General features: G+C 49.1%; 1 protein-coding gene across 2 annotated transcripts; it reads right to left on the bottom strand.

The window, feature by feature from the left end:
* Positions 1–269: 269 nt before the first annotated feature.
* Cdc25b (cell division cycle 25B) lies at positions 270–11,808 on the bottom strand. Of its 2 annotated transcripts, XM_021192881.1 has the most exons (16): positions 11,376–11,808; positions 10,522–10,643; positions 9,848–9,899; positions 7,738–7,779; positions 7,544–7,580; positions 7,185–7,313; positions 6,971–7,093; positions 5,989–6,123; positions 5,524–5,604; positions 5,262–5,435; positions 4,957–5,049; positions 4,445–4,507; positions 4,185–4,283; positions 3,863–3,996; positions 1,734–1,845; positions 270–1,577 (listed from the first exon to the last, which is right to left on the bottom strand). In XM_021192881.1, the coding sequence occupies exons 1-16, from the start codon at positions 11,573–11,575 to the stop codon at positions 1,437–1,439; spliced, it is 1,737 nt and encodes a 578-aa protein (XP_021048540.1). In that variant the 5' UTR covers positions 11,576–11,808; the 3' UTR covers positions 270–1,436. The 2 variants fall into 2 exon arrangements, with proteins under 2 accessions (XP_021048540.1, XP_021048542.1); XM_021192883.1 differs by lacking the exon at positions 6,971–7,093 and having other exon boundaries at positions 288–1,577; positions 7,140–7,313.
* Positions 11,809–18,599: the final 6,791 nt, after the last annotated feature.

The raw sequence follows: 18,599 nt of genomic DNA, 5'->3' as shown, positions 1-18,599 counted from the left end.
AAGTATCAAGAAGGTCAAGACAGCAGACACCAGTCTGACACCAGCCTGACACCAGTCTAACACCAGTCTGACACCAGTCTGACACCAGTCTGAGCTACATAGGGAGAGGACCCTTCCTCTATTTCAAAAAACCAGAGAGAGCACAAAAAACTTCAGAAGAGAGCATGAAGTGTAAGGCCCCTCCCCCAGAAGGTCTTCCCACATCCACTGGTCTGTCTTTACCCCCATCCCACCTTCCAGTCTGCCATGGTCTTGTCAGTGGCTCCGCATAACAAACAGATTATTCATTCAACTTGCTCAGTGCTTTATTGAACCAAGGCCCCAACAGAGGACTCACTGGGGCCTTCCAGCATATGTAGATTATGAACCCAGAGGTTGTTGGTTTTTTTTTTTCCCATGACAATGCTTCTTTAATATTTCCAAACGCTAAGTCTAACAACTTTGTTCACACGCACACATACACTTCTGCCGTAGGCCATCATGCTTACCAAAATACTTCTTGTGTGCATACATACATATAAGGCACTGTGCATCCACGACCATGCAACAAAGGGCTTAGACTCAAGTCACTAGTCCAACACGGAAAAACCACGCATACAAGAGGTCTTCTGGGCCAGATACGGAAAGGAGGACAGGGAAAGGCAGAGAAGGATCAAACAGTGAAGCTTGGTGACTGGTCCACTGCCCAGCAGCAAGTGCTGACCAGTGAGACTCTGGGGTTCACAGTCGCGAGGATGGGGCTCCCAGAGGCTCCTGAGTCAGGCCTTCGCTCTAGCCCTGGGGACCTTAAAGGAGAAGATCCCTTTCTGGGCCAACAAAAGCCAGGCCTAAGGAGTAAGTGATATTTGAATCTCTAGCCCCAAGCTGTACAAGGAGGCCTCCCCAGCTCTCAGTGTGTCCTGAGACACGCTAAGGCAGACAGACAAAAATGAAAGCTACAGGGAAGACTACAGCAGAAGAGAAACCACTTAATGCTTCCAATGGAGAGCATAAGTCTATGCAGAGGCCAGGAGAGTGGAGCAGATACAGCCCCGGGCAGCAGATTAGCATCCTGCATCCAGGCCACGCAAGAAGCTACTGTGCCACCCTAACAGGCTGAGGCTCTCCCCAGAAAGCAGGAAGACAAAGAGCTAACACAAACAAGGGAAAAAGACTGTAAAAGGACTCCCACTGAACACAACAGACTTCTCCTCAGCTGGCAGCCACCCTCAGGTTCAGCTCTTTAAGATGGGACCAGTACCAAGGTACAGAAAACAAGTGGAGTGAGACAGGAGAATTGAGGACAGGGGCAGACAGATGCGACACCACACCATGCCCCAACCCCCTATAGCACCTGAGGCCTCTAGCAGGTAGGTGGCCTCACAGGCCCATGGGACCCACTGGCTCCCAAGCCTCACGAGGTAAGGATGGCAGCAGGACTGGGGCTGGCTCCTCTGTCACTGGTCTTGCAGCCTGCTGCAGAGTTCCCTCCGGCTCCGTTCCCCAGCCCAGCTGCGCGTCTTGAGGCGGAAGTTCCTCAGCTCATCCTTGAAAGCCTCGTGGTTCATGGGTCGGTAGTCCTGGGGCTCACAAAAGTTCTAGAGGATGGGAAGATGAGGGGAGCCCATCAGTATGGGAGAAAGAGGAAGTTCTGGGGGCTGGGTGGGGGTGGGGGTAGGGCCTAAAGCCTAGTTGGACCCTAGTTGGACCTACAGTCCATGCCAGGAGAGCTGTGGCCATCCCACCCATGGTACCGGATGCTGTGGGAAGAACTCCTTGTAGCCGCCTTTGAGGATGTACATCTCCGGGTAGTACAGGCTGGGGTAGTCGTTAGCTGCACGGTCCCGTTCCCTGATGAAGCGGCACCTGGAGCGGCATGAGAGGAAGTTCAGGGCAGGCCACATGTCAGGAAGAGGCCACGCTCTGTACACACTGCTTTAAGAGCCTTCCAAGTGCACGGCCTCCTCAGCTCAGGAATGTCACCTACTCGGCACTCTACTGGGTAGAGGGCACTTGGGTGAAGGCAGAGGTAAACCAGGAGTGGCCGCTGTTTCTGGAAAGCTGTTTCATAACCTCTGTCACAGCACTCTATGACACGTCCCAGGAAAGAGGAAGCAAGAGAGGTGACACAGTCAAGGTCCACTCAAGAGCCTGGCCTGGTGGTACAAGCCTGTAATCCTAGCTACATAGAATTCTGAGGCAGAGGGATTATAGGTTCAAGACCTGCCTGAGCTACAAAAAAGAGCTTAAGGCCAGCTTGGATTTTAGGAAGCCCTGTCTCAAAATAAAAGGTAAGGGTGGGAGATGGCTCAGTGGGTAAGAGCTCCTGCTGAGTAGACATGAGGACCTGAGTTTAAATCCCCAGCATGACAAAAAGCCTGTAACCCCAGCACTGGGGATAGGGGATAAAACCAGGAGGATTGTTTGGAGTTAGGCTGACAGTCACAAGTCCAAGTGAGAATCCCTGTCTCAAGGGAATTAGGTGGAGAGTATACAGCAGGATGTATAAGAGAGCCTACTCTGGCTCTCTGCATGCATGTACTTATATGCACACATGTATGTACCACATCCATGTATACCACACACACACACACACACACACACACACACACAATTTTTAAGGGCTAAGGGCTGAAGAGACGTATCAGTAGTTAAGAACATTTGTGGCTCTTGCAAAGACTGTAGGGTCAATTCCCAGCACCGATATGGTGGCTCACAATCATATCTGACACCAGCTCTAGGAGATCCAAGACTCTCTTCTGATGTCTGTAGGCACCAAGCATGCATATGGAGTACACACATACATATAGGCAAAGTGTTTTCATATAGTCTTTTCTTTTCAAGATAAGGTTTCTCTGTGTAGCCCTGGCTGTCCTGGAACTTGCTCTCTAGACCAGGCTGGCCTTGAACACAGAAATCTGCCTCCCAAGGGCTGCGATTAAAGGTGTGCACCACTACCACCTCTGCCTGGACCAAAATAAACTTCTTTAAAAGGGGGGTAGGGAGCAGTGAGATGGGTCAGCAGGTAAAAGCACTTGCTGAATAACCCTGGCAACCTGGGCTCAATCCCCAAAACTCCTGTAAATGCGGCAGAAGAAAACTGATTCTTTAAAGTCATCCTCTGGCTTCCACATGCATACCATAATAAACAAACAAACAAACAAATAATAAAAGGTAGTGAGAGGGACTGGGGATAACCCTCACTGGTAAGAGTGCTTACCTAATATATGTGAAAGATCTAGGAAAAAACCACACATACTCCAGTCTCTTGGACCAGATGTAGTAAGGACTCAAGGGAGAACAGGAAGGGAGGAACAGAAGGATGGAAAAGTGGTCCATTGCCCAGCAGGAACCAGATGAGAAAGCTGGAACCCCAGAGCAGAGGGGAGTGCAGGAGAGATGAGGTCCCTGTACAAGGAATGGGAAAGAGATTCTGGCCCACTGAGACAGATGCTAACAGCTGCCAGGCGGAGCTGGTGGCTACCCTGGACCAGGAGGCAGAGGAATAACCAGAAAAGATCATGAATGCATAGGCAGAGGAAAGAATGCTGAAGAAAGGTAACGGACCCCAGTGGTCGCCAGCACGGGAACAGGATACCAAGTGCTTGAGTGTCACTGAGAGTGTGGCTTAAACTGTGTCCTCAGATTTTAAGGATGCTACTAGACTTGGCACCAATTTTGCAGTCATGGCCAAAAGATGGTCCGATGATGTGGACAGAAAGAAGACAATGGTAAGATGTGTTGTCTACGGCAGGAGAGTTAAGCTCGGCTCCAAACTATCACATGCAGCGAGATGCTCTAGCACTCAGTAGCAGGCAGAGAAAGCCTAGGGTGGGTGCCGACTGACCACTGACCACAAGGGCGGGACAGAGCTAGGACTCACATTCGTGGTCCACGCTCAGATGAGAATTCACAGTGGAAAATGAGGATGATTCTCTTGTCCAGGCTACAAGGCATGATGGGACGCTGCAGCAGAAAGGTCTCGGCATCCCGTTCCAGGGGCAGGTTCACAGCATTCTGTCAGAGGATCTGGGGGTCAAGCTGTAGCCTGGACCACGCCCCTTCTTGTTCAGTTCCCAGGTAAGCAACCCCACTTCTTGCTGTGCAGAGTCCTCCCCATGGGAAATTCACCATGGAAGGTTACTATTCATCTTCTTGGCAAGGAGTCTGAATGGAGGGTCTGGCCTTACCAGCATCCGTCTCACCTTGATATGCCCGCCTTCATACTCATAGGGGTATCTGCAGTCCACAATGACAAATTTTTCCACGATGTTGCTGAACTTGCCTGTCAACAGGGCCACCATCTGTAGGAGGCCATCAGAGTTGGTGCCAGCAGGTGAGGCTGGTAGCCAAGGTTTCCCCTCTGTCTTCTGATGGTCTGTGCATGCAGCCCATCCCCAGGGGAAGACAAGAGCCAAAAAAGATGGTCCCCAATGCACCTGGAGAGTGGCTCAACCCTGCTTACAGTTTCTGGTGAGATGTACTTGAGGTCTTGGTGTTTGCCATCCACAGTCTGCAGGAGGAAGGCCTGAAGGAGAGCATGAGTCAGAGTCAGGGAAAGGAAACGCAGCAAGGGGCGAAGGTTGGAAGGACAGAGGCAACACCAGCTTTGACCTTTAGGTTCAGCTCTGAGTGGAACCTCTGAGGGCCTGTGCCCAGGGAAAGAACCTTCTGAGGGTAAAAGAGGAAGGAAAAGCCCTAGACTTTCTTGTTTCCTGCTCTTGGGTTTGAAAGCCAGGGGCTGAGGCAGGAGATTGCATACCAGAGATTCATTTGGAAATGTTTGTCAAGGCTGAGATATGGCAGATGCCTGGACAGATTTGAGGTGGCATCAGAAGGGGAGCCAGAGGAAGAGTCTGCATAGGAACAAGAACGGAAAGATACAGAGGGAAGAGGGGACCTCTGGGGACAGATAACTCCTGCACTACGGGTCCAGAGCAGATAAAACAGAAGCCTCCTGCGGTCCTAGAATGCTACCTTAGAGTAATCTCCGATCAGTCCACGGTGGTCACTATCCAGGATGCTCTCAATCTCATGACACAGCGACTTTGAGCGAAAGACACGGGCCTTCTGGAAAGCGAGGCAGACGGAGGCCAGGGTCAGGGAAAACACTGTCTCTGAGCGCTATTTGGTTGAGACCTTCTTTCCCTGCCACCTAAACTACTACCTGCCCACTACCCACTGCTACACATCTAGCCGAGAGAGTATACCCAGAGCATCTTCAGCCCAAACCCACCCCCAGGTGAGCAGTGACAGCCCAGCCCACGGAGGAAGGAACTAACTGGTTCTTCAAGCTGCTGCTCTTCCAGGGGTGTCACACTTTTCCTGCGCTTGCTCTGGACGGGCACATCCCTGTCCTGGGGCCGCTCTAGCCTCTTGAGGATGGGTCGGATCACACTGCATGGCATGGATGGGGAGCGGAAGAGCCGCTGGCACTTGCTGAACATGATGAGATCCTGGCAAGAGTAACATGGTGGGAGTCAGAGCACCTGGTCCCTCCACCCCACGTCCCCTAATCTCCAAGGGAGCGCTACCGGGCCTCACCTGCTCCTCTTCCTTATCCAGCTTTTTGACCAGTGGGGCACTAATGAGGTTCTCCATGCCTGCGGGGACCTTCTCGTCATCCTGAGGTCAAAGCAGTAAGGACGAATCACAAACACAAGCATGGGTTAACCGCGGAGAGTCTTCTCTTGCTTATTCTCCCAGAAACAATAGGCTGTCCCCAGCACTGTTGACTTATGGCAGCACCGTCCACCCCAAAGAGCTGCACGGACACCAGCTGCTGTTGCTGCTGCTGGTGCTGCTGCTGGGGCTTGCCCTGAGCCAGGAGAAGTACCTTTGTCATTCCCAGCCTCCATTCCTTCATAGCACCAGCCCACCTGGTCTTCTGATTGGTTAATATCAGTTCCCTCAAATTCTTCTGGCATTGGATGAGGTTGTAGTCTTGCTGATAGTCTAGGCCATCCAAACGGGGAGCGAGTAGGGGCCTTGTGGACCAAGGCTGTTTACCTTTAAATCACTCTCCAGGATGTCCACAAATCCGTCATCTTCTTCAGAAGCCCTTTCAACAGGAGTCAAGGAAGAAGAAGACTGTGCCACAGGGCTCAGCTCCTCTACTTCCATCTTCCACTCAGTGGTAAGACACTGTCCAAATGACAACAAGCACAGAATACTCAGGTGGGGACCTGTCACTCCTTCTGAGGATAAGTCTCCTCTAGTACCTGGGTGGTTGATGAGGAAGGAATCTAGACCACCCTTTTCTTCTCCCACTACCTCTTTAAAAATTTTTAGCTTTTAGTTATTTATATCTTAAAATTATTTTATATTATAAATATATGAACATATTTATATATAAGTAAATGATATATATTTATAGGTTTTTTTTTTTTTTTTTTTTTTGAGACAGGGTTTCTCTGTATAGCCCTGGCTGTCCTGGAACTCACTTTGTAGACCAGGCTGGCCTCGAACTCAGAAATACGCCTGCCTCCTCCCAAGTCCTGGGATTAAAGGCGTGCGCCACCACCGCCCAGCTATTTATTTATAGCTTTTATATTTATTTATTTGTTTGTTTGTTTGATTTTATTTTTTCTGAGACAGGGTTTCTCTGTGTAGCCTTGGCTGTCCTAGAACTCACTCTGTAGGGTCAGGCTATCCTTGAACTCAAAAATTCCCTTGCTTCTGCCTCCCAAGTGAAGGGATTAAAGGTAGACACCACCACACCCAGATAAATTTATTTTTTACTTTATTTTATGTATACAGGTATTTTGCCTGCACATATGTCTGTGTACCATTTCCAAATAGTGCCTACAGAAGCCAGAAGAGGGTGTTAGGTCCTCTGGGACTGGTATTATAGAGGGTTGTAAGGTGGGTTGGGTGCTGGGAATTGAACCAGGTCCCCTGGAAGAGCAACCAGTGCTTTTAACCACTGAGCCATCTTTCCAGCCACCACCTCTCCCCAGAGCTGTCTCTTGGCCTTATTTTCCTTATGTACCATCAAGTCAGGGGCTGAGCTGGGCCTCTGAGTAAAGGCCTGTCTGCGGCTGGCCCATTCTGCCAAAGCTTGGGCAGGGCTGGCGTGAGGGAGCTTCTGTGGCATCTTGAAGATATATCCATCCTGTGGGCAAGATTGGAGAGGAAATATCAGGATAAACTGAGGGTACCCTTCTCTCCCTGGAGTTCCTCCATCTTGGTCTCTGGAAGCGCACATTCTCTTTGTCCTCCCCAGGGCTACTGGCGGTGGTGGCTCGGTAGCCTGCTTCAGTTTTCTTCCAGCTGTCCAGTGCTCGGGAGTTGGTGATGTTCTGTAGCACAGGGCTGTGTTCCAGCAGCCTCACCTAGGGAACCAGACAGGGCAGTAATTACTAAAGGCTGCATTCTGGGTATCACCCAGGAATGTTACCTTCTGCTACCCTGCTCCGACTCCGCAGCCCACCAGATGAAACCCGACCTCCCCCAACTGGTCCAGGAATGCCTGGCTATTTCAAACACCTCTCTCAGGTACCCCCATGATGTCCATGCCGGCCAGGATGCCTAAGCTCCCTGTCAGGCCTTAGAGGACACTCACTGGTAAGGATCGGAAGCGTTTTATGGTAAACTGCTCACTGCAAACAAATAAACAAAAAACGGTTCAGAGCTATGCAATGGCAGGGGCGCGGGGGGGGGGGGCAGCGACTTAAAGCAGGCAGGATTTCCTCACACCCAGGGCATCTGCATTGCATGAGACAGCAGAAGAGGTTAGGGAAGGATGGAAAGACTCACTTTTGAATGACCCGACTGGCTGCCTGAATGGCCTGTTCAAACCTAGAAGAGAGCAGAAATGACCCATTTCTCCTGTAGCCCAACATCTACCCCAAGCCTCAGGCCCAAGCCAGGCCCATCCCCAAAGGGCCAGCAATAAGGACAAGGACAAGGGCTAATGGCCAGGCTAGGGGAGGGGAGAATGGAAAAGGGCACACTGTTGGTGGGACCAGGGACCAAGGAGGAAAGGTTTGAGGCAGCTTGGGATTGTAAGGACTGCCTTGAATGAAAAGCAGGCCCAGAGAAAGGCAGTGATGGAGACAGCTGGGGCAGGTCACAGGGTCATTAAGATATCACCAAGGCAACAGTCTCGCCAGCCTGCACACACTAGCACAGGCTTTCCACCTGTATGCAAATTACCTTAGTGGGGCCATATGGCCACCACGAAAAGCATTGATCCATCCCATGACAACAGAATAAAGGTACCCTGTAATGTGGGTGACCCTGGGGGTGGATGCCAGCAATGCTGGGTTTCCCTTTTTGCTAGGAAAAAACTGGCCTGGCTCCCTCCAGGACAGGGGCTGCTTTGGTGTCTGTCTTTCTGGATCAGCCCAGCAGACCCTTGAGCGACCAGTATCCAGGGTTACATTCTTTCCTCCCTCCTATGGAATTTTCTAAGACCCAACCTCTGTTCCACCCCTTCCTTCTGTCTTAGAAGAGGCCAGCCGGCAAGGAATTCCAACAGATGTTCCATTTGAAGCTGAAGCATCAGCTTCTACATACAGGCCCTGCCTTCCAATGTGGCTGGAGCACCTGTCGTGTGGAGCTTACATACACACACACACACACACACACACACACACANAGAGAGAGAGAGAGAGAGAGAGAGAGAGAGAGAGAGAGAGAGAGAGAGAAAGAGAGAGAGACCAGCTTCTTTCTGAGAAACCGTAAGTAGTCAAAAGTAAGTGCAGACTAGAGAGGCTCTTAGTGGCCTTCAGAGAGGCCAGTGTACAATTTGTAGCAGAGTCTTAGGGGTGAGAGATCTGTATTGTCACCAAAAATAAAAAAAAAAACAACCTACACTCCTCCCATCCCCACCCAATTCTCGGTTTCCTGTTTGTGAATAAACCCCGAGACCAGCACAGTCTGATCAAAGGCATCAGGAGGAGACAGTAACGGCCACCCGAAGCCAGAAGCTCTGGCTGGCAGTGCCCAGCTGTCCCTCCTAATGACTGACAGCTACTCCAGCAGCTGGATGGGAACAGGTGTGCTCTAGAGGGCTCTACTGTGCCGTACAGCCAAGGAAGAGCTTTCTCTCTCCACTCCCCAGGGCAAAGAGCCTGGTGAAAAGCATCAAGCGTCACTAAGGACTGGGAGCTGCTGCTGAGGCAATCCAGTCTGGCCAGCCTGCAAACGCGATTTTTGCCTGGCCTCGGTCTTGAGATCTGATCTTACCATATTGGCCTTGAGCTGCCTATCTTTCCGTCTGAGGTTCCTGAGTGCTGGGATTACAGATATGGGCCACCACACCCAGAAGGACCATATTTTTACGTTGGAAAAACCTTCACATGCACGAAGAATGTGTACAGGGGAAAAAGAAAAATGGGAACACGAGGGACATTGTTTTTCCAAATGACAGTGATAGCGAATACTGGGGTGTACTTTCCCAGAGGCCATTGCTCCTGTGACCTCTGGTCCTGAGCCCATGTTCATCTGGCTTCTATGATATCTGGCCCTTCTCTAAATAGGGAGCCAGTTCTCAAGGCTTAGGGAGAAACCAACCCCTCACAATGGGGAGCCTGTGGAGCCTGCTGATTATTTGGTTTCCCTGTAAGAAAGCAGGATACTGGGGGGCTGGAGAGAGTGACTGAGTGGCTCAGTGACTTAAGAACATTTGTTATTCTTGCAGAGACCTGAGTTCAGTACCCAGCACCCACATATGGCAACTCACAGCAACCTGGAATTCCAGTCCCAAGGGTTCCTCTCTGGCCTTTATAGGACCACACGTTTACACACACACATCCCCATGTAGAGAAACATATAACACATAGTTAAAAGTAAAAAAGAAAGATCAGTCCTTAAAGGCAGGTACCAAGCCCTCTGTGGTGGGACCCCTCCCTTCCCCACTCACGTGCGCTCTGCCATCTGCGGGTCCACGGGGCTGGGGGAGTCCATGCAGAGACCTGGTGGGACAGAACCTTGGCTTGCCAGCAGCAGCCCTCCCTGCTTACCTTCTCCCCAAGGAGAAACCTCTTTCTACTTAAGATCAAGACACACTTTAATGAAACAAAACTTCCTTATGAACCCTAAGCATGGGACATTGCCCCCCAAGGACACAGGGCTACATTCTCTACTTACTATGGAAAAGGTATCTACACTTTTTTGTTTTGTTTTTGTTTGTTAAGTACAACGCTTCCTAAGTATTTGAAAACGGTTTCCTAAGGAGAAAAGTTACAGCTTAAGAGAATGTTCCACCAGGGCCGACTTTTGGTACTGAGTGCCTTCTGGGTGGAGCTGTAGTTTAGTGGCTTCACCGCTAGGTTTCGGATAGGTAAGATACCATCTCCTACCAAGAGCCATCCTTCCTTAGGCTCCCAGTTTAGGTTGGGTGGTAAGCCCCACCAGAGGTTTGTTTTCTTCATAGTTTTGAAGGCAAGGTGGGAAAAGACTCTGGGCCCATCAGGCTGTGGAAAGGACGGTGATCTGATGGGCAGAGAATTTAGAAGGTCCAGGAAGTTCCCTGATCTCTGGTGGTGGTGGTGGTGGTGGTGGTGTGGGACCCCTGCTAGGGGCCCTGGACCTTACCTGCATCAGAAGATTCTGAGGACTCAGATGACAGGGAGCACTCAGAGGTGCGCCTGGACAGGGATAGGTCTGCCAGCCTGTTCTGGAACGACAGGCTTCCTACTTGAGTTTTTGGGGTCTCACTAGGAAAGGAGAAGAGGCACAGAGGAGGAGAAAAAGAAATGGCTGTTGGATTTGAAAGCTGGTGGGTCCATGCTCCCATGTATTCCCTAACTATGAAGGGCCCATTATCACGGAGAGGTGATCCTAGGACTAGCCTGTATCTCAGGTCAAAGATTTTCATTCCACTGAGGCCTGAGGGGGGTCTTCTCTGGTTTGCCTGGTTCAGGAAAGACCCTCCTAAGGGTCTGGAAGAGTGAGGAGGATGGGCAGCAGACAGCCCAGAAGCTCTGTAGACCCTTCTCCTGCTTGTCACATTTTCACTTATCCAGCGTTTTCCTGGAGGCAAAGGCTAAGCAAGACCTGGCTCTCTAGTGCAGCTGGACCACCCACCTGGGACCCCACAGGCACGTTAAGGAGGTGGCCAGTCTTTTGTTAGTTTAAGCCTTAGGGGAGTTTGGGAGATACTGGGTGCTTTCAAAGAGCAGGGCACAACCTTTTAAGACCCACTTCTATGCCAACCTCACGATCCTCTGCCTAAGGATAGTGTGCAGGAAGCACAATGAGGTAAATGATCCTTCCACGGTCATCTCTAGGGTGTAAGTCGCATAGAGCACACTCCTCCCACGTCGCTGAAACAAGGCTAAAGGGGTTGGAGTTCTGCACTTCTAGGCTCTGGTGCCTAGTCTCTCCTGGTCCGGGCCTCCCATTCCACCACCACCACCACCACACCCAGCCCCCTTGGGGCATCCTACCTGCCGAGCCCAGCGAGGTTGTGCATAGTCTGGGTAAGAGTGGTAACCGGAGAGGAGGAAGCTGTAGACTCCGGAGACCCCAGGAAGCCATCGGACTCAAACTCAAAGCCTGAGAGGTGGCGCTGCCGCTGAATGCCACCCAGCACGCGGGCAGGACTGAGAGCTGAGCCCGGCGCAGACTTCTGCGGGGGTACCTCCATCGTGGCGGGGAGGGCAAAAGCTATCTAGAGGGCCACAGCACAGCGGCCAGCAGACGCCGACCCAGCTGGCTCGGCTCCGAGAGTGAGCCTAGGGTGAGGGGAAGGAGGGAGGGGAAGGAGGGAGGAAGAGCAATGGGCCTGGGAGTGAGGAGAGGGATGTGGGGAGGAAGGGAGGGAAGGACGCGGAGCTGGGCAGCTGCCACCTCCACCTCCTTATATATTCGAAAAATAACAGCGGCAGCGCCGCCAGACGCCACCAATGGGGGCGCCGGTTCCGGGAGGGCGGGACCAAGGGCGGGGCTGAGGCTGAGGCTGGACCAGCTACTTCTGCCCGCCTGGCTTCTTAGGGTGACTCGGAGAGTTGGGTCAACCCCCTGCTTCACACGTACCGCCCCGCCCCCCACCCCCAGCTCCCATTGACAGGAGAATCCTGGCCTCTAGGATATTGCCTCCTGCGACAGGGTTTGGAGGTTGGAGCAGCCCTCTACCCCCTAGGGTGGCCTCGTAAGGAGCCCTCGACGTTTACCATCATGCACGTTCACCAGTAAAGGGACAGTGCGACGCTCTGCTTGAGCCCAGGACGTTCGCCAAGTGTGCTGTGAGCACTGCGTTCCCTGTCCGGTTTACAGACCCAAGCGTTGAAAAGTTCCTTAACTCTTCTAAGGTCACAGGTTCAGTTGAGTGGCAGAGACATAGAAGTAGAAGCTCCCTCAGGGACTACTCTGATCATCCAGTCTCCTTGTCATCGCCCCTGGGTAGCACAGAGCAGCTGCAGTCATTCGCCAGCTGCCCTTTGGGAGGCACAGCGGAACTGCTGGGTTCTGGGGCGCCAGAGTTTAGATGTGACCCCACTGGGCCTAATATTCTCCTGAGAATTAGACGCTTAGATTTAGGCAAGGATTTCTGCAATACGCAGTTGGGACATGCCACCAGAGAACCCAATTAGGGAAAAATCTCACACCCACTTGGCTAATTTGGGGTTAATAGCACCATATTTAGTGTTTCTTTGAAGGTGAAAGAGGCTGAATTTGCTATTAGTTTACAATGAGTGTTTTCTAATGACCTAATCACCTCGCAGCCGAGTCTGTTTTCCTGGAATGAGCTGGGAAGGACCTAGTGGGCAGTTGAGAATTCTTTTTCAAATTCTGTAGTGAAGGTATGGCTTCTGGGACAGGTTGTGGGGTTTAGTACAGGATGTAGGAGCTGAGAGCAGCCTTCGATGTTTTAACTATCACCCTAGGCCCACCAGGTAGGGATTGCAAAAGGGTAACTAAGGATAGGGATGGGGGTCTAAGAGGTTCAGCTGTGTGTGAAGGAGGACACTAGCCACACCTGAGTGCAGTGACTGAAGTAGGAACCACGACTGCTCTTTTCTTTCAACATTTTGCCCAGTTCCTGTGGTATGTTAGGAACTTTTATATACTGCTATTGGGGACCCATTTCTTCTTCCTGTCATAGGACAAGCTCCAGACCTACAGCCCTTAGTGCCAGGACAGGGAGAGAAATGTGACCCCACACGACCTTCCGTTCCAAAGACCTGGAATAAAATCGCTCTGAGGATTGTATTTTCAAAACCAACATAGCTGGTCTCCCCTTGCCCTGCATCCCAGTATGAAGCGCCACTACCGGCATGTTAAAATCCAACGTTGCAACCTGCAGAGTTTTATGTGTATGGGAACTTTGCCTGTCTGTACACCATTTGCCTGCTTGGTGCCCGTGCAGGACAGAAGAGGCCATCAGATCCCCTGAACAGATGGTCCTGAGCTGCCATGTGGGTGCAAACCTGGGAGTCAAACCTGGGTCCTCTACAGGAGCAGGCAATGTTATTAATCTCAGAGCCATCTCTCCAGGGCCTTTTTAGAAACTTTGTTTCCTCTACTGATCCCCTAACACACATTTTTTTTTCATAGCTGTGGCATGTTAAATTTGTGAGCCACCAAAACCCTGACAAAGGTTGACATCATATGACACGTAAGGCAGCTAGCCCCACCACTAAATCTTCAGAAACAGTATTGTGAGAAATTTCTTGTATCATCTCCTGAAGAGGATTCCAATTTAGCCAAAGGAAACATGGTGGATGATAGCCACAAACAGAATTAAAAATTTCCTAGTAGCCACATTCAAGTAGCAGAAGGGAAACTGGTCTCGGTCCTGTACTCTGTAAACTCAAGGAGGAGGACTGAGGACCACTGACAGTTCGAGGCCAGCCTAGGCTGTAGAGTAAGACCCGGTCTCAAACAAGTAACCCCAAACTACTACCAACAAAAAAATAAAAAAGGGCCTGAGGTGTGTCTCAGTGGTAGACCGTTTGCCTAGCATGTGCAAAGGCCTGGTTCCTGACATCTATTCATAACACAGCAAAAATATACATAAATACGGTAAAGATAGTAAGTTTTATTTTTATATTTAATTTTAGTATTATATTTAATCATATATTAAAAATATTATTGTGCTGGTTAGTTTTTTTGTCAGCATGACACAAACTAGGGTCTTCTGGGGAGAGGAAACTGAAGAACCAGCCTTAGGCAAGCCTAAGGCTCCATCTTAGTCTTAAACATCATCTTATAGTAAAGACAAACTAGGTTTATTCCTGTTTATGATTAAACCTCTGTTTCTCAAGTACTGGGCTCTATCCCACCTGTAGCCTTAACTACAGATGGATCTGTACTGCCTGTTCCAGGAATGGCAATCATGTCCTTGTTTCAAAAAGTTATTTATAACCATCTTGTAACACTACCTTTGTTTCAAAAGGTTTGTTTTGAAACAAACCTAGATGTAATTGCCTGTTGTTATAACTACCTTGGTATGCCCACCTTGCAACCACATCTTTGTTTTAGGTCATTAGAAATAACCCGTGTTTGTGTTGTGCTCCTGTAACCTCATCAATTCTGCCCACCAAATCCCTCATTTGGAAACACCCTACCCCTTGTCTTCCTCACATACAATGCTGACCTCTTGAACCCCACCTTGGGGGAGGTAGCCTTTGTGCAAAAGCTAAAAGGCTTACTTTAATTAAGTGCTTGCTTTAATTAATTTGGCCATAATGATTTGAGTCAGTGGTCTTTCTCTTCTAATCTTTGGGATGAACAGAAATACCTTAGTCGAGACTATGCCTCTAGCAGACCGGCCTGTGGGCAAGTCTGTGGAACTTTTTCTTGATTAATGATTGATGTAGGAGGGCCCAGCCTACTGTGGGTGATGTCACTCTCAGGCAGGGGGTCCTGGGTTGTATATGCAGGGGATGGGAGCACTTGAACTCTTTCATAAGACTCAGGTTTGATTCCCAGCATCCACATGGCAGCTCACAACTGTGTGTAACGCTCATTCTGAGGGATCCAATGCCCTGTTCTAGGTTTGGTGCACAGACATATATGTGTTCAAAGCATTCATACATATGGTGGTTTGAATAGGAGTGACACCCATAAGCTGGCTCATATATCTGAATGCTTAGGAATAGCACTATTTATTAGAGTAGATGTGGCCTTTGCCGAAAGACATGTGTCATTGGGGGTGGGCTTTGAGGTTTCAAAATCCCAAGCTGGGCCTGGTGGCTCTCTCTCTCCCTGATGTCTGTAGAACTCTCAGCTACTTCTCCTGCATGGTGTCTGTCTGCATGGCTCTAGATTTCCCACCCTAACAGTAAACTAAACCTCTGAAGGTCATGGTGTCTTTCCACAGCAAGAGGACACTGACTAAGACAATGCATATACAGTAAGTAAGTAAGTCTAAGCGAGCAAACGAGGCGTATTTGTCATGTGGGAGGCTAAGACCGGAGAATAATAACAAGAGTGAGGGTTCCCTGGGCTATGTACTGAGTCTCTAACTCGAAAGCCAAAGCCAGGTGTGGTGGCACCAGACTTCAATTCTAGCACTCAGCTCTGTGAATTCATACCAGCCTGTTCTACGCAGAGTTCCAGGACAGCTAGGGCTACATAGTGAGACCTTGTCTCAAAAAAAACAAACCAAACCAAACAAAACAAACAAACAGGCCCCAAACCAAACCACATAAAACAACAACAAAACCCAGATTGTTTTAGAAGAATGCTTTTGTCCTTGTTTCTCTGAGTCACGGTTTCTCTCTGTAGAACTTGCCCTGTAGACCAGACAGGCTTCAGAAATTGGCCTCCTGAATGCTGGGATTAAAGGTGTGTGCCAATACACCCAGCTTAGAATAATACTTTTTATGTCTTGGGTGGGAAAGGCCTCTGTGTAAGATACAAAACCAGAAGCAATATAGCAGAGTATAGCCAGATCTGCCTACTTGGAGATTACAAGTAGTCTGATAAACTTGGAGAAACAAGTAGTCTCTAAAACGTTTTCTAAACTAAGAGATACATGGCAACTCAAGAGAAACTTTTATAATACACCTATCAGAGATTTTATATTCAGAGCACATCTGGGGTTTTTATTTATTTATTTGAGACACGGTTTCTTTGTGTAGTTCTAGCAGTCCTGGAACTGTGTAGACCAGGCTGGTCTTGAACTCACAGAGATTCACCTGCTTCTGCCTCCCAAGTGCTGAGATCAAAGGTCTGTGCCACCACTGTTTGGCTAAAGTGGAGTTGTTTTTTGTTTTTTTTTTTTTTTTTTTTTTTTTTTTGTTATTTTTCTTTTTTTTTTTTTTTTTTTTTTTTTTTTTTTTTTGGCAAACATGAAGCCCTAAGTTTGATCCTTATGGCACATGTAGAAGGGAAAAGACCAGCATGAGAAATGCGGACAAAGGCAGAGATACTCAGGATCCAATATATACATGGAAAGAGAAATGTGTATCTGAAGAGCAGGGGAGTCACACTCTCTTCTCTGGCCTTGCAGAATACATCACTGACCGGATTTCTGATTCTGTCTCTATCAGTTCCTCCTACGTGTGTTGTTCTAGGGCCCTTAACCTGGAAGCTCCCAGGGCACTGTCCTTGGTTCTCTTTGTTTCTTGACCTAAAGCTTTGTCTACCCCAGCTCCTCAGCCTGTCATCCTGGAGGCTGCTCTTTCAAGACTTTTTAAAAAACATGGCAACCTTACTCACTCCTAAATAGAATGTCTTGATCAAAACCCTCACCAAAGGGCTCGGGGATCCATGCAGAAAAGAAGGTAAAATGATGTTTAAGAGCCAGAAGTGAGGGCTGGAGAGATGGCTCAGCGGTTAAGAGCACTGACTGCTCTTCCTAGAGGTCCTGAGTTCAATTCCTAGCAACCATATGGTGGCTCACAACCATCTGAATGGGATCTGATGCCCTCTTCTGGTGTGTCTGAAGACAGCTATAGAACTCACATACATAAAATAAATAAATCTTTAAAAAAAAAAAAAAAAAAAGAGCCAGAGGTGAGAGATGATTCCATAGAAATAGTGACTTCCACACACAACAGGACTGATACACATATGAACTCACAGTATGCACAGGGCCTGCACAGGTTCAAGACCGACCAGGTCCCAGCACTGAAAGGGGAAGTGAACAAAGTGTCCCACCCCAAACCAAGATGCTCTCTGCAACTGATACCCACTGGCAAAGGGACAGTTTTTTCCCATGTTTTCCCATGGAATGCCACTGAGTATATCAAGCACACTCAAGGGCAGATCCCATGCCCAGGTGTAGTTGGTCAACACAAAATGAACTCAATGGTATTTTCGTAGACTTTTGGGGCATTTTTTTGTCTGTTTGTCTTACAGGTCTTTTGCTTGTTTGTTTTAGTACATGCTTTAGTTCCCGCACTAGGGAGGCAAAAACAGGTGAATCTCCATGAGTTGTTTTTTTTTGGGGGGGGGGTTCGAGACAGGGTTTCTCTGTATAGTCTTGGCTGTCCTGGAACTCATTCTGTAGACCAGGCTGGCCTTGAACTCAGAAATCCACCTGCCTCTGCCTCCCAAGAGCTGGGATTAAAGGCGTGTGCCACCACCACCTGACTCTCCATGAGTTTTGAGACCATAACATGTCTATACTGAGTTCCAGGCCAGCTAAGGATATATAATAAGACTCTGTTCAAACAAAACAGAACAAAACACTACAATGTGCACACTGTCTTAAGGGTTCATCACTTTCATGTGTTTGGTCCTGCAGGAGGAGGATTTAAGATTTATTTGTACAGATGTTTATGTACATACACATTTTTGTAGTTTTAGATATGGCTATTTGCATGGGGGGGAACGCAATAATACCCAGATGTTAATAGTGTTTATGGATTTGGATTACTAGATTTTGTTTATTTTTGTTTCTCAAGAAAGTGTTATTCTGCATAACAAAACCCCCTGGAAACCAGGCTGGGCTCGACCTCCACCTACCTCTGTCTCCCTCATGCTGGGATTAAAGCATGCGCCATAACAAAAATTGCTAGAATTTTTAAAATATCATTAACACCATCAAATGGATTTAAATGCTATGTTGTCTTTACAATAACATAACTGCGTAACCATAGACTGGCTTTTTCACTTTTGGAACAGTAAACACTGTTAAAGTTCATGTTAGGTGTCTGAGAAAAAGGCGCAGCACTTAAAGTGCACAGGCTGCTCTCAAGAGGTTTGGATCCCAGCACCCACGTTGCAATTCATAATTACCTGCAATCCCACTCCTGTCTGAAGCCCTCTTCTGGTTCGCTTGGGCATCTGCATGCAGGAGCGCCTACACACAGGCAGACATTCACATGCATAAAGACAATTATTTAGAAAGAAGCATACAGACAATTGCATTTACACGTAGCAAAAAAAAAAAAAAAAAAAAAAAAAAAAAAAAAAAAATCCTAATCGCTTGATGCCAGCCAATTAAAACGCAGTCTAAGCAGCCTGATGTCACCTAGGCGCCTCTGGAAGAAAGAGCAGAAGAGAGAGCACCAAAAGGTCCCTGTGCATCTGTCCAGGTGCCTGAGTGCGTTTTGTCTCGGCCGATGACCTTTCCCGCGCGTGGCCGAGGCGCACAGTCCGGGCCTCAGCGCCCCCGGCGGCGGGACCGGGCAGTGGCGTGGGGTCGGGGAGGCGGCGCCCAGCGTCCCCGCGCTTCCCGCGAGATCCCGCGCGCGCTCCGCCCCGCGCCGCGCCGC

Source organism: Mus pahari, chromosome 3 (genome assembly GCF_900095145.1).
Source record: "Mus pahari chromosome 3, PAHARI_EIJ_v1.1, whole genome shotgun sequence".
In the NCBI taxonomy this organism is placed as follows: domain Eukaryota; kingdom Metazoa; phylum Chordata; class Mammalia; order Rodentia; family Muridae; genus Mus; species Mus pahari.
Note: the sequence above shows the minus strand (reverse complement) of the source record. Positions and strands in the feature narration are given on the sequence as shown.

Bases quoted from the DNA above. Each gene is read 5' to 3' on its own strand.
- Cdc25b (XM_021192881.1), bottom strand. From the start codon at position 11,575: ATGGAGGTACCCCCGCAGAAGTCTGCGCCGGGCTCAGCTCTCAGTCCT. The intron at 9,900-10,521 runs GTAAGGTCCAGG...CTGTCCCACCAG, and splicing joins CTCAGAATCTTCTGATGCAG to GTCTCTGCATGGACTCCCCC. The intron at 7,094-7,184 runs GTGCGCTTCCAG...TCTTGCCCACAG, and splicing joins CTGGGGAGGACAAAGAGAAT to GATGGATATATCTTCAAGAT.